Genomic DNA, 14,292 nt, shown 5'->3' on the forward strand with positions numbered 1-14,292 from the left:
GTTTCTGAGATCATATTTAGTTCCTGGTAGCATAATCTTCAAGAACCCAGGTTCACTCAATGGCATTACGTGGCATCACAGTTATAAAAGGACACTTGGATTGGAGACCTGCCTCTGCTATATACTGGCTATGTAACCCTGAGCAAATAACCCTTCAGAGCCTCTAGACAACTCTAAGTCTATGAGTTAGAGACAGCTAGGATGTATAGCACTGGACTTGGAATTAGGAAGACCTAAGTTCAAATCCTGCCTTAGATACATCCTGGCTATGTGGTCCTGTGCAGGTCACTTAACTTCTCTTAGGTTCCCGTTTCCTCATCTGTAAAATTGAGATGGTGATAGATCTCTCTCCCAGGTTTGTCGGGAGAATCAAAGAGATCTTGAAAGTATGGTGCTCTGCGAACTTTAAACAGCTATAGAAATGCTAATTATTGTTATTAATGTTGCTGAGTGTTGCTCAGGTACTTTTGTTTGGAGTTCCCTTTCTGGGAGTTCATGTATTAATGAAATTGTAGGTTCAGTGCCATCTGTCACCCTCTGTCACCAGCCTTCACCCCACTAAATCTTCAAATGAGCAGAGATGTCTACATTTGCCCAGTTACAGTTTGCTTTCATGAGTAGCCCTACAAGGAAACTATTGCTTTTTTCTGTATATTGGGTCAGCATTCCCAATTCTTACATTATGGGTGGGGCAATTCTAGGAAAACATAGCTCCCTGGACAAAGCTGTATGACCCAGGAGGCATGCTGACCCGACTAGTCCTTTCCCCCATTTCTGGGACTAGTGCTATGGATCGTTACCTGGATGGAAAGACTGAAGGTGCTGTCTTTATGCCTGCAATTGGAAGGATTAAAAACTAATCAGAATAATGGAAGGCAGTTCTGTGCTGATGATACCTCATTTCAGTTGAAATGTGAAACCAATTTGGTGATCGGGAATGATTTGGGGGATTCTACCAAAGGTACTGTGAACTGTCATAAAAAGTTTACTTGGGGCCATTTGGTCTTCGTTATTCACACTTTCAATTGGGTAGCTAATAGTATCATTGCATGACTGTTAAAGGAGTTCTATCCTGCCAGTCCTTATATTTTTAATGTGAGAGAGAATTCCCCAGAGGGGGCATTTGTCAGTCCCACCTGCTTGGGAACCAAATTTCAGGACTAAAAGGAACCTTCAGAGAAAATTGAGACTGAATTGTATTCCTCATGTAACAGTGATGAAGAAGACCATTGGGACTGAGGACGATACAGATCTTTGGTTAGGAAAGAAAATACCATTGGCTAGCCATTCTTAAAATCTGACCTTGGAATTTTCTCTGGATTTTAACTCCAGATTTTACCCAGATTCCTTATTCCTCTGGACGTTAGCCCAAGATCATCCACAATACCTGGGATGTCCTTAATTCCAGAATGACCCTGATCCTCGAGGACATATTTGTAAACTAAACCATCCTCGAATCATAGAGTTTAACCCTAAGCAGGAACCCCTTTACAACATTCCTGACAAATGGTCATCAGCCTGAAGACCTCTAGTGACAGGATCTCCTAGTACAATCTGTTCAATTTTTTGACATTCTCCCCTCACTGCCAATTGTTAAGAAACTTTTCCTTTTGTTACATGACCATAGAGTCAATTTAGGGTCCCAAAGTCATGGAACGTTAAAACTGTAGACCACCTCAGCCAACCCCTTCATTGTACATGTGAGAATACTGAGGCCCAGAGAAATTGAATTACTTGTTCAAAGTGACACAATTATTTTGCAGCACTTTCCACCAGTGTTTAAAAAAACAAAACAAAACAACTGTCAAGCCTGTTTCTCAGAAATCCCCAGGAAAAATAACTCAGTAGCTTTCCTTGGGAACCTCATATTGGGTTTATAACCATCTAAATCAGAACATTCTTCCTTATGTGTATCCTTTGTTTGTGTTACAGCATCATAAGTTTATTTTCCCTCTTGTCTTCCATCATTAAAGATGAAGAACATCTGGTCACTTTCCATTTGGTAACAACTTTTTTTTTTTTAAGCAATTGGGTTAAGTGACTTGCCCAGAGTCACACAGCTATAGGTGTCTGAGGGCAGATTTGAACTCAGGTCCTTCTGACTCTACGACTGGTGTTTTATTCACTGTGCCACTTAGCTGCCCTTTCTTGAACCTTTCTTGAAGTGAGTTAAATCACCCCAGTCTCCTCATTTTCAGACTAAAAGAGCCACCTGTTTTTAACCTTTCCTAATAAAGTCCATTTTCCTCCCCTTTCATTGTTTTTTTGTTGTTTGTGGTTGTGAATCTTCTGTGGATCACCCTCAGTTTCTACAAATGCTTTTTAAAGACAAGATCCCAGGCTGAAAATCTAAGGACCTCTTCTCAGAATCACTTTATCTTGCCTGCATTCAAAATTGAAGGAAATGTGAAATTTCAGTGAAAGGTTAGTGAAAAGAATGATATGTTTCCTTGGTTCAATGGACCCCAGGTTAAAAATACCTGACTTCCCCTCCAAATCTGTGATATTGTCAAGATCTTAAACCTGGGGTTAGTTTTGGTTTGAGGTCTATCATAAATTCCATGTCTCTTTCTGGCTCATTTGACCCTGGCTGGGTTATTCTTCCTTCTTGGATGAGGATGTATTTTCCCTTTGTCAAAGGGATTTTGAATTCTAGTCTTTTCTAGACTGTTATTCTCAATTTTACAGCAATTTCTAGTTTAAGGAGTAGATTTACTATTTCAATTCAGTCCAACAAGTACTTAATGAGTGCGCTACAGGTAGTTTCCAACTCATTTCCATATCCAAGCCGCTGATGGAAATGTTTATTCTCATTCTCTTCCTTTTTTTGACCTAATAGAAGAACATGCCTCCATACTTTTTGGTTCTCAGTCATTTGGGACACTAGACAGAGTTTTATTTTGTTTACTAAATTATTTAGCAAATATATTTTTCTCCTTTTAATTTCTGGATTTCTTTTGCTTTTGCATTACTTTTATTTCCAAACATATCCTCCCTTCCCAGCAAGCTACGAATTGTAACTAAATAGAGAAAAAAACTGTAAGAGAAAAAAAAACAGTTCAGCAAAACCAACCAATTCATCAGTTATGAACTAACTGTCTTACAGTATATGTAGTATGCCACACCTCTAGGACATAGAATTTTAGAGCTGGAAGGGATCTCCTGAAACCTAGCTCAATATGACTACTTCTTGTGATCTAGCCTTGTTAGTTCCTTATATTGGTCAGAGTGGGTGTGGAAACTCATAATTATTTTGTTTTTTTCCTTTTTTTCTTTTCACTAGAGCCCTAAATTCCTTTGAATTTTTTTTTTTAAAAGCAACCCAGATTTGTCTTCCAGCTTTATATCTCTAACCAATTATTCCTTAAAAACAAATCAAATTCCTGTCAAATTAAGAAGGTCTTCTGGCCTAGTTCCTCCACCTTCTGCTCCTCAACTCTAGAGAAATGTAAGATGTCTCTTGCATGGTGAATGTCAGCTGTTGTGGTTTTCTTTTAGGAATGGAATGTGTTAAGTATTTTGTGGTTTGTATCTAAGCAGTAAGGGGCTCCCTTGGGGAGAAGGAAACCAGAGGGACTGTTGGTTCCCAAAGGGAAAGAAAGCCTTTGTGTAGGGTTCCAGATTGAGGGGCTTCATTGAGAGAAGATGCTTAGGGAACAGGAAGAGGTCTAGAGGGGAAAGGAATACACTTGAATATTTCCCTGAGGGGGTGGCTGCCTACCCAGGGGTTTATACAGTAGCTGAGAATTCATTAAGTTTCTGAATCACTTTTTAATGTCTTTCCCACCATCTGTGTGAAAATAAACCGAAGCTGCAGGCAGAATCCTTCCCATAACAGAAACAGTGTCTGGATTCAATCTCCTAAAAGATGGTCCTTGGAACTCTGCTGGGAGCCCCCTTGTAACACTTGTTCTTAAGATCTCTCTAGGATGGAGCTCCTTTTAGCAGCTCCTTCCCTTTCTACTGAGAGGCAGGGTACACTGGTGGACAGAGAACTGTCCTCAGAATCAGGGGGAGCTGGGTTTGGGTCCTGCTTTCGATGCATGCTGGCTGTGACAAATCAATTAATTTCTCAGTGGGCAATCAATTCCCTCAGTTGCCTAGCACATGCTGATCATTGAGAGGACTTTCCTTACCATACTAAATGAAATCACAGATCTAGTCCAAAAAAATGTTTTGTTGTCTACATCCAAAATGGAAGGAAATGTCGAATTTCAGTGAAATTTAGTGAAAATAAGGACGTAATTTTCTTCCATCTAGGTTAAGAACACCAGATTAGGTGATCTTTGCTCCCCAACTCTGTGATATTGTTAAGATTCTCTCTCTCTCTCTATATATATTTTGCATTAGGGGTGATAGTATTGAATAACTCTCCTGTGGATAGTTTTAGTTTGGGGTTTCTTAATGACTCCTATTTCCCTTTCTGCCTCTTCTCCCAGATGACATCTGATATATGGTGAGCTGGCATCTCAACTTGTCAAAATGATTTTGAGTTCTAGTCTTTTTCTCTGTTTTGAAGTCATTACCCCTTTCTACAATTCCATTTTCCACCAAGTTCTGCCTGATTACCATGAGTATCAGAGAGAGATTTCACTGTAAATCCTAACTCAATCCACACACTTTTATTCTGCACCTACTTTGTGCCCGATACTGCACGGAGCTAGGCTTTACAACTGGTGGATGTTTCTCTCCCTATATCTACCACTTTGGTAATGAGTGCCTTGAATCAAGTCAGGGCCCTGGGCACAAGAGAATCTTCTACCTTCATATCTGATCTCCTTTTGGACCAGCATAGCCAGTTAGCTCCCTTTTAGCTTCTCACTTCCTTCAAGCTCCCAAATAATCATGTGTCTTTAAGTTTCCTTCCTGTTCTAGGTCTTATGTATCGTCTTGAGCTTTGCAAAACAACAGCCCTATGAGGTAGGAAATACCCTGATTTTACAGATGAGGAAACTGAGGCTGAAAAGTGAAATAATTTCCCCAGGCCCTGCAACTAAATGTCAGAGATGAGATTCAGAGATTGTCTCCAGAGTCTAAGGCCAGTGTTCTTTCTATTATGACAAGCTGCCTTTTTCTCCACGTGGAGAAGGGACTTTCCATGTTGCTATATTTCCTTTATTCATTCCTTTTTTTGTAAAGATGTCTTGGCTTAGTATTGCTTCTTCTTATGGATTTCTTTATTATTCCTGTGGGTTCCATCAGTCACTTTTATGGGTCTTATTTTCAAAGGAGAGTCCCAGATGCCTGACAGTGAGGTGAATTAAATCCCCCTCAGAGAAATTAAGACTCCTGTCCAGTCTAAGCTTTAGAATGGTCATTAGCACAGTTTAATAATCAGATGTGAGAGGGTGTTAGAGATCATTTCTAATTCAATTTACCTCCTCAGATTATAGCACACTGCATTAGGGGGACTTCTAGGGAATGCTAATAGTTTCCCTTTAATGGAATCATTACTGTAGCTGAGTTGGAGCTAATGAAATAGATAACCACACATTTGGTGTTGTTTCTGGAGCACTAGAAAGGCCTGATGGTCTCTCCTACCTAATGGCTAATTTCTGAAATTACCCCATTAGACCTGAATATAAAGGCATCTTTGTGGTGCAGTGGGCAGGGTGCTGGACCTGGAGTCTGGAAGATCTGAGTTCAAATCCTGCCTCAGGTGCTTGTTAGCTATGTGACAGTGGGTAAACCACTTAACCACTGCCTGCCTCCATTTTCTTTTTTGTAAAATAGGAGTCATAATAGAACCTTTCTCTCTAGGTTGTTTTGAGGATCTGATGAGATAATATTTGTAAAAGACATTACAAATCTTAAAATGCTGTGAAAAAGCTAGTTGTTATTTATCTTACTTACTATAGAGAGTCTCTGGGAAGGACAGTGCTTGAACCTGTTAGCAGAAAAGGTCAAGCAAGTGAGGAGATGTAGATTCTAATCAGTTGGAACAAAGACTCTTGCACCACCTCTCCCTTTTTCATTTTATATGTGTTTGTTCTTGCTCTCCAGTCTATGAGAGTTTATGAATCTAGACCAGATTCATCTTTTTTAGATGTTGTTTTGGACATTTCAGGTCCACTCCTGATAATCTCACAGGGTTTCCTATTGTCTACACAAAGAAGGCCTCCTCCTTGGCCTTGCATTCAAGGCCTTCCACCATCAAATGCAATAATGCATAGGAAATGTTTTCCAGACATTCTTTATAAATGTTAGTTATTACAACCAAATTCCAGTTTACCTTTTCCAGCTTTGTCTCTCACCACTACCCTACATCGGTGGTTTAAGCACTATCTACCATGTGCCCATTATGATTTTTGAGAAGTTTGTATTTAGTCAAAGGGCTACACTCGAGGACATAGAGAGCCACATGTGACCTTGAGGCCAATGATTTCCCACTCCTGTACCAGGCACTGTATTAAGTGCTAAGGAAACAAAGAAAGACAAAAACACAGTCCCAAGGAGTCTCCTCACAATCTCATGGAGGAGAAAACATACAAATAAATAAGAACACACAAGATATATACAATGAAAGTAGAAGGTAATCTCAGAGGGAAGGTACTAGCAGTTTGGGGGGCCGTTGCCTTTGGACAGACCATCCCTTTCTCTGTAGGAAGCTCTCATCACTCCTCTCTAGCATTCTACCAGTTCTTCAAAGCTGTGGTGAAGTCACACGCAGGAAACCTGTCCCAAACATCTTTCCTTCAGAGGATCTCCTCTAGCACGTATATGTGTCTTCCTGAGTAAAATCCTCCTGGAGGATAAGGGTTATGTCCCTCATGTCCCTCATCCCAAGCAGAGTAAATTGGCCAGAGTCACATGGCTAGGACATGTCAGAGGCTAGATCTGAAATCAGGGTGTCTTGTCTTCAAGGCCACCTCTCTGTGCTCTGGAGTCTGGAAGACCTGCCTCTTGCTTTATATACAGTAGAGGCTTAATATATGGTTAAAAAAGTACATTAATGATCTCAGACAAGTCACTACCTCAGTTTCCATATTTGTAAAGTCAAGTAAGTTGGACTAATTATTATCTTTACGATATTTTTCAGCTATAACTTTCAGTGATTTATACCTTAGTGTGAATTGTAAAGCAAGTTTTAATATTCATTCATTCATTCATTCAATAATTGTTTATAGGGGCGGCTAGGTGCACAATGAGTAGAGCACCGGCCCTGGAGTCAGGAGGACCTGAGTTCGGATTCGACCTCAGACACTTAGCGCGCGCGCACACACACATACACACACACACACACACACACACACACACACACACAAACCTAGCCATGTGACCTTGGGCAAGTTACTTAACCCCAATTGCCCTCCAAAAAGAAAAAAAAATTGTAAATCACCTACTATATGCCAGATATTCTACCAAGCTCATAGTGGACATGAGAGACTTAAGAAAGGATACTGGGCATATGCAAAAATAAGATTCATGTAACTGACATTTATACAGTGCTTTGAAAAAACACTTTATATAAATGATCTCATTTATGGGAGGGATGAGTGAGAGCCTGGGGAGGGCTCTGTGGAAAGAGAGATTGGGAGTGGGGAGAAAGGAAGAGGAAGATGGAAGGACACAGAGTCAGAGAGGGTGGGGCTGCTATGCTCCATCCTCAGGCACTTCACATTTTCCTCTAGAGCTGGCCCTGCCAATAATAAAAGCTACTCACATTTATATGGGAATTTTATCAAAGTTTAAGAGGCCCAGCAAGTGTCATAGTGATTCCAGTTTGGTAACCAGGAAGGTCTGGGTTCAGATTCCATCTCTGACATAACTTAGCTGCATGACCATGGGCCATTGACTTAATTTTTGTCTGCCTCAGTTTTCCAGACTATAAAAATAAATAGCACCTACCTCACAAAGTTGTTATGAGAATCAATTGAGTAAATATTACCATTGAATGATGATGTGTATTACTAGTTAAATATTAACACAAAGACTGGTACATAGTAGTGCTTAATAAATACTTGCTTCCTTCTTTCCTTCTTCATGCTCTAGGAAATTATAAATGGCAAAGGAGTACCTCATCCTCTCTCATATCACTCCTCTCAGCTCTCTGCCATCCTGCTATAAGCCCTTATCAGCTCACACCTAAACTATCATAATGAATGGTTGGCCTGCCTTTCTCATCTCTTCCCCCACTCCACTTCGTCTGCCACTCAGCTGCAGTAGTGATTTGCCTAAAATATAAGTCTGACCATGTCACTCCCCTATTCAATAAACTTCAGTGGCTTCCTGTTGCCTCCAGGATCAAATATAAAATGCTCTATCTGGCATTTCAAGTCTTTTATAATCTGGCCCCTTCTTTACTTTTCCAGTCATATACTTGACTCTTCTCCACAAACTGTGATCCTGCTCACTGCCCTACTATTCCCAACACAAGAAACTCTACCTCCCATTCCTATGCCTTTTCACCAGATGTCCCTCATGCCTGGAATATTGTTCCTCTGCCCTTCCTTCAAGGTGAAGCTCAAAGCTCATCTTCTGTAAAACTTTCCAGCCCCCCAAACTGCTAGTACCTTCTCTCTGAGATTACCTTCTACTTACATTGTATATATCTTATGTGTTCTTAGTTATTTGTATGTTTTCTCCTCCATGAGATTGTGAGGAGACTCCTTGGGACTGTGTTTTTGTCTTTCTCTGTTTCCTTAGCACTTAATACAGTGCCTGGTACAGGGGTGGGAAATCATTGGCTTCAAGGTCACATGTGGCCCTCTAGGTCCTCAAGTGTGGCCCTTTGACTGAATCCAAACTTCTCAGAACAAATCCCCTTAAAAAAAGAATTTGTTCTGTAAAACTTGGACTCAGTCAAAAGGCCCCATTCAAAGACCTAGAAGGCCACAATGTGGCCTTAAGGTAGTAGGTTCCCCACCCTTGGGCCCTGGTGTACAGTAAGCATTTAATACATTTTTGTTTTTCAGTCTTATCAATTGTGTCTGACTCTTTGTGACCCCATTTTGGGGTTTTCTTGGCAAAGATACTGGAATGGTTCACTTTTCCTTCTGTGACTCATTTTACAGATGAGGAAACTGAGGCAAACAGGGTTAAGTGACTTGCCCAAGGTCACACAGCTAGTGTCTGAGGCCGGATTTGAGCTCAGGAGGATTCCTGATTCCAAACCTAATGCTCTATCTGCCTTCACTTAATAAATACTCATTGACTATTGACTGACTGATCTGAGAATTCTCTATCCCATTGAAGTTACACAGACATAGGCCCTCTCTCTGTTAAGGTATACAACACCTTTTCCTCCCAGCAATCCTGGGAATGTGGGTAGAGTAACTCTTATTATCCCTCTTTTACAGAGAAGAGAACTAAGGTTGGTTTCCTCAACTAGGTTCTCACAACCTGTAAGCGTGAGAGCTGGAATTTGATCCTGGGTCCTCTTACTCCAGAAACAATACCCTTTCTTCCACATCAGGGTAGTGGTGACCATTGGAAGAAGTCTAACCCCATGTTCCTTTCACACCAACATTTTTACAAGGGAAGAAAATGGCCACAAAGAAAATGGTGGACATAGCTAAGTAGAATTTAGCAGTGAAGATAAAAATGAGACGCAAGGAAGTGAATCATTTTGGGCTAGTGGCACACAAGGGTCTTCATTACTGTCATTTTTGTCTTAGAATTCTTGTTTTTTACCTATGAGCATCATTGAGAAGGGAGAAAAGAGAAAGGTCCATATGGAGGGCATGAAAATATCTTGACCTATTTTCTTCCAACTCGTAATGATTTGGGACTCCCTCCTATTTATCCTTATAGACCTGGAACGTGTGATGTGTTTTAGATTAGGCAGATAGATAGATAGATAGATAGATAGATAGATAGATAGATAGCAATTTGGGTTAAGTAACTTGTCCAAGGTTACACGGCCAGTTATTTTTTGTGTGGGTATTAAGTATCTGAGGCTGGAACCGGCTGTTATATTTGTTAACCTTACATCCATTGAGTCAAAGAGAGGTAGACATTTAAAGTCAGTTCAACATTTATAAAGCAACTATAAGGTACACTGCATCTTGTTAGATACTGGGGAAACTACAAAGATGAATATAACTTGGTTCCTGCCCTTAGGAAACTTACAGCCTGATAGTCACATTTTTCATTCTCTACGTCTGTCCCTCACTTGAACTCTCCCACATTCTTTTTCTCATATACAGATACAGATCTCTTTTACATAGATTTGTTCTGTATTGGAGGGAGTTATATGGGTTTAGAGGTAAATGGAATTGGCATGTATGCCTTGAGTGGCTTTAGGAAACCCCTTCCCCCCAAATCTCTACTACTTACTTGTCACCATTAGTGATTCAATCCTTTGACCCTCTTTTAAAGTAGAATAATTCTAGAAGGTTAAATCTTTAACATTCTTAATTGTAAGCAGTTAGTTTTCTTCTTGGTAGTAGGGCCTCGGGGTGGTGGGGAGAGATATCTGTCTTAAGCATCTACAGAGGAGAGATTAAAAGACTGCTCCAAAAGGAGAGGGGGAGTTGCTGAAGATTGAGGTCCCCTGCTTCACGGTTTCCCCCAGTGTTAGCATCGCTGGGATGAGTTATGATGAGTGTTTCCCTTTTCTCTCCCTTAGGCGGCGGCGTCATTCCTTCTGCTATGATGCCAGGGCAGATCCCAGACCCTTCCTTGACAGCAGGCGCTTTGCCAGGGCTTGGCCCCTTGACGGGACTCCCCAGCACTGCTCTGACAGCAGAGGAGCTGAAGTACGCTGACATCCATAACATTGGTGCCGTGATCTCACCCTTACATTTCCTGGAGGTGAAATTGGGGAAGAGGCCTCAGCCTGTGAAGAGTGAGGTGAGTGGGTCTCCTCTTCTGCCTTTCTCCCCCTTACCTCTGGAATTTGGTTCCATCTCAGGAGTTAAGGATCCTGAGAACTAGATTCTAATATTATTCATATCACTAGCTGACTAGGAAGTCACATAAAGGATTGATCTCTGTTCCAGACTGCTCATCTGTCAAATGGGGGTGTTAATGTTTGATCTGCTAACCTCCCAGAGGCTCAAATGAGAAAATGGTTATGAAAGTGCGATGAAAAATACAGACTGTGGAGGTTATTATGATTACCATCAACATCATCATAGCTACTGCTTAATATCAGGCAGGTACTGACTCAGTGGACACAGTGTTGTGTGTCAATGGCCTATACTCCACCCTCCTCAGCCCTCAGGCATCAACTGAGTCACTGTAGTCATCCTCAGGTGGTGTTGGACTAGAGTAAGTTCCATCTGTGACAAAGGATTTAAAGATCTTTTATTTCAAGAGAACAGTATTGTTCCAGAGATTGATTGGAACTGGAGGCCTAATGAGCTACCCTCTGGTTCACTGACTTTTTTTTTTTTAACACCTACTTACTATAATCTCTCTGCTTTCCACCACCTGCCCCAAAGTCATCATTTAATATATTATGTTTGGTCATACTAAGAACAGGGGAAATTCATTCTGGAGAAGAAAAAGCTTTAACGTGCTACCAGTTTGAAGAAAGATGAGATTGTTTTGCATGGACATAGAGGGAAGAACTAGGAGCAGTATAGAAACCTATTACAGGGGATTTTCAAATAGTCATAAGGATCAATTTCCTAGCAGAGGTGTTAGATGATGAAATGCGCTGGCTCAGGAGAAGTTGAAGGACCCCTTATTTTGTAGAAAAGATCTCTGATTTTGGATATGGCTGAATCAGATGACCTTCATGGACCCTTCCAACAATAGGATTTTGTAGAGTTTTTTAGAAGTTTTGTTTTTTTTTAAATGCCATTCTCCTAGATCAGGGTGGGGACCTTTGGCCTCAAGACCACATGTGGTCCTATGGGTCCTCAAGTGCGGCCCTTTCACTGAGTCCAAGTTTTAAAGAACAAATCCTTTTATTAAGGGGATTTGTTCAATGAAGTTTGGATTCAGTCAAAGGGCTGCACTTGAGGACCTAGAGCCACATGTGGCTTTGAGGCCTTAGGTTCCCCACCCCTGGTAGATGCATGGATTATCTGATTCAATGGGTATCTCTCCATGAAGGAAAGAGGCAGCAGGAGATGAAGGTTTCAGGGTATTCAGGGCTAATACCCTGTTAAGTTAGGTTTGATAGATACTCATAGATCATTGAAAAGTTAACAAAAGTCACCAAGAATTTATTAAGTCCCTGTTATATGCTGGGAACTGTGTTTATCACTAATCTAACAAAAATATTCAACAAGCATGTAGTGACTCAGTTTCAGTAGATGTCTGCTCCCCTCCTTTGTCTCCAAATGGAGCCATATCTGGTCAGCAGAGCAGGTTGTGGTAACTCGTGATCTTTTTATTTTTTTTCTTTATTAATGTTTTTACTTTTAGTTTACAAGATTCATTACCACAATTCCTTGAGTTTCAAATTTTCTCTCCCTCCCCCCTCCCCTTCCCCATGGCAGCATACAATCAAGTATAGTATCTGCAAATACTTTCACATTAGGCATTAGTCAAGTTATAAAGAAGGATTGTAACAGATGGAATGAAGAATGGGAAAGAGGAAACAAAACCAAACAAGAAAACAAAAAAGGGCAAGTAGTTTGCTTCAATCTGGATTCAGTTGCAGTTCTTTCTCTGGATATAAACTTCTCTCTCCATTATGAGTCTTTTGGGGTTGACTTATGACTCTGGATTGCTGAGAAGAGTCCAGTTTATCAAAGTTGGTTGTCAGACATATGTCGTGTCTGTAATTGTGTACAAGTTCCTCCTGGCTCTACTCTTTTCACTCGGCATCAGTTTGTATAAGCCTCTTCAGGTAAATATGAAGTCCATCTGCTCCTAGTTTCTTAATGCACAATAGTATTCCATAACATGCATATACCACAACTTGTTCAGCCATTCCCCAATTGATTGGCACCCCCTTAATTTCCAATTATTTGCTACCACAAAAAGAGCTGCTGTAAATATTTTTGTACATATTGATCTTTTTCCCACTTCTATGATCTCTTTGGGATACAATCCTAGAAGTGGTATTGTAGGGTCAAAGGGCATGAAATTATTTATAGCCCTTTGGGCATAATTCCAGATTGTTTTCCAGAATGGTTGGATCAGTTCACAACTCCACCAGCAATGCATTAGTGTTCCAATTTGTTCACATCCTCTCCAGAATTTGTCATTTTCCTGTTTTGTCATCTTAGCCAATCTGACTGGTGAGATGTGGTACCTCAGAGTTGTTTTGATTTGCATTTCTCTAATCAATAGTGATTTAGAGCATTTTTTCATATGCTTATAAATATCTTTAATTTCTCCCTCTGTAAACTTCCTGTTCTTATCCTTTGACCATTTACCAATTGGGGAATGACTTATATTCTTATAGATTTGACTCAATTCTCTGTATATTTTAGAAATGAGTCCTTTATCAGTGACAATAGGTTATAAAATTTCTTTCCCAATTTTCCACTTCCCTCAATTCTGGTTACACTGGCTTTATTTGTACAGAAGCTTTTCAATTTAATGTAATAAAATTATCCATATTGCATTTTATAATGCCCTCTAATTCTTGTTTGGTCATAAAGTCTTCCCCTCTCCACAAATCTGACAGGTAAACTATTCCTTGCTTTCCCAGATTGCTTAGAGTATCAGCCTTTATACCTAGATCATGCATTCATTTAGACTTGATTTTGGTATATTGTGTTAGATTATGGTCTATGCCCAGTTTCTGCCATACTCCATTCCAGTTTCCCAGCATTTTTTGTCAAATAGTGAGTTCTTATCCCCAAAACTGGGGTCTTTGGGTTTATCAAACAATAGATTACTATAGTCATTGATGGCTGAGTCTTGTGTACCCAATCTATTCCAATGATCCATTACTCTATTCCTCAGCCAGTATCAAGTAGTTTTAATGACTGCTGCTTTATAGTACAGATTAAAATCTGGTATAGCTAGTCCACCATTCCTAGCATTTCTTTTCATTAATTCCCTTGATATTCTGGACCTTTTGTTCTTCCAAATGAATTTTTTTACTATTTTTTCTAGCTCTATAAGGTAGTTTTTTGGTAAACTGATTGGTATGGCACTAAATATATGTAGCAGCAAGCACCCCAGCATCCCCAGGGTGCCTGCCAGCACAGGTTCTTAGATCTGCTTTGTTAAAGGAAAGCAACTCAAAATGGGTTAACAAGCTTACTTTAATCAGTCAAATATATATCGTTTACCTAGTTCAGGGGAAAAAGGTCAGCACCCCGAACTTCAGAGTATACAGACAGAATTATCAAGACAGAGAAACAGATCAAGTAGACAGATTTCCAAACTGTTCAATACCAAAACAACATCTGGGTTTTTCAAAGCCAGGGTGGTGGT

The 14,292-nt window shown here is 40.2% G+C and overlaps 1 protein-coding gene across 3 annotated transcripts in view; it reads left to right on the forward strand.

The window, feature by feature from the left end:
• JDP2 (Jun dimerization protein 2) overlaps positions 1 to 14,292 on the forward strand; it is an 88,266-nt gene that overhangs the window by 4,967 nt on the left and 69,007 nt on the right. For all 3 annotated transcript variants that reach the window (XM_069092257.1, XM_069092256.1, XM_069092258.1), the window contains one exon: positions 10,571 to 10,794. In XM_069092257.1, the coding sequence (XP_068948358.1) occupies positions 10,571 to 10,794 (224 nt within the window). The remainder of the gene's footprint in view (positions 1 to 10,570; positions 10,795 to 14,292) is intronic.

The sequence above is a fragment of the Petaurus breviceps genome, unplaced genomic scaffold (genome assembly GCF_028583685.1).
Source record: "Petaurus breviceps papuanus isolate PSGF00001 unplaced genomic scaffold, PetGlider_PUasm1.0 189, whole genome shotgun sequence".
NCBI lineage: Eukaryota > Metazoa > Chordata > Mammalia > Diprotodontia > Petauridae > Petaurus > Petaurus breviceps.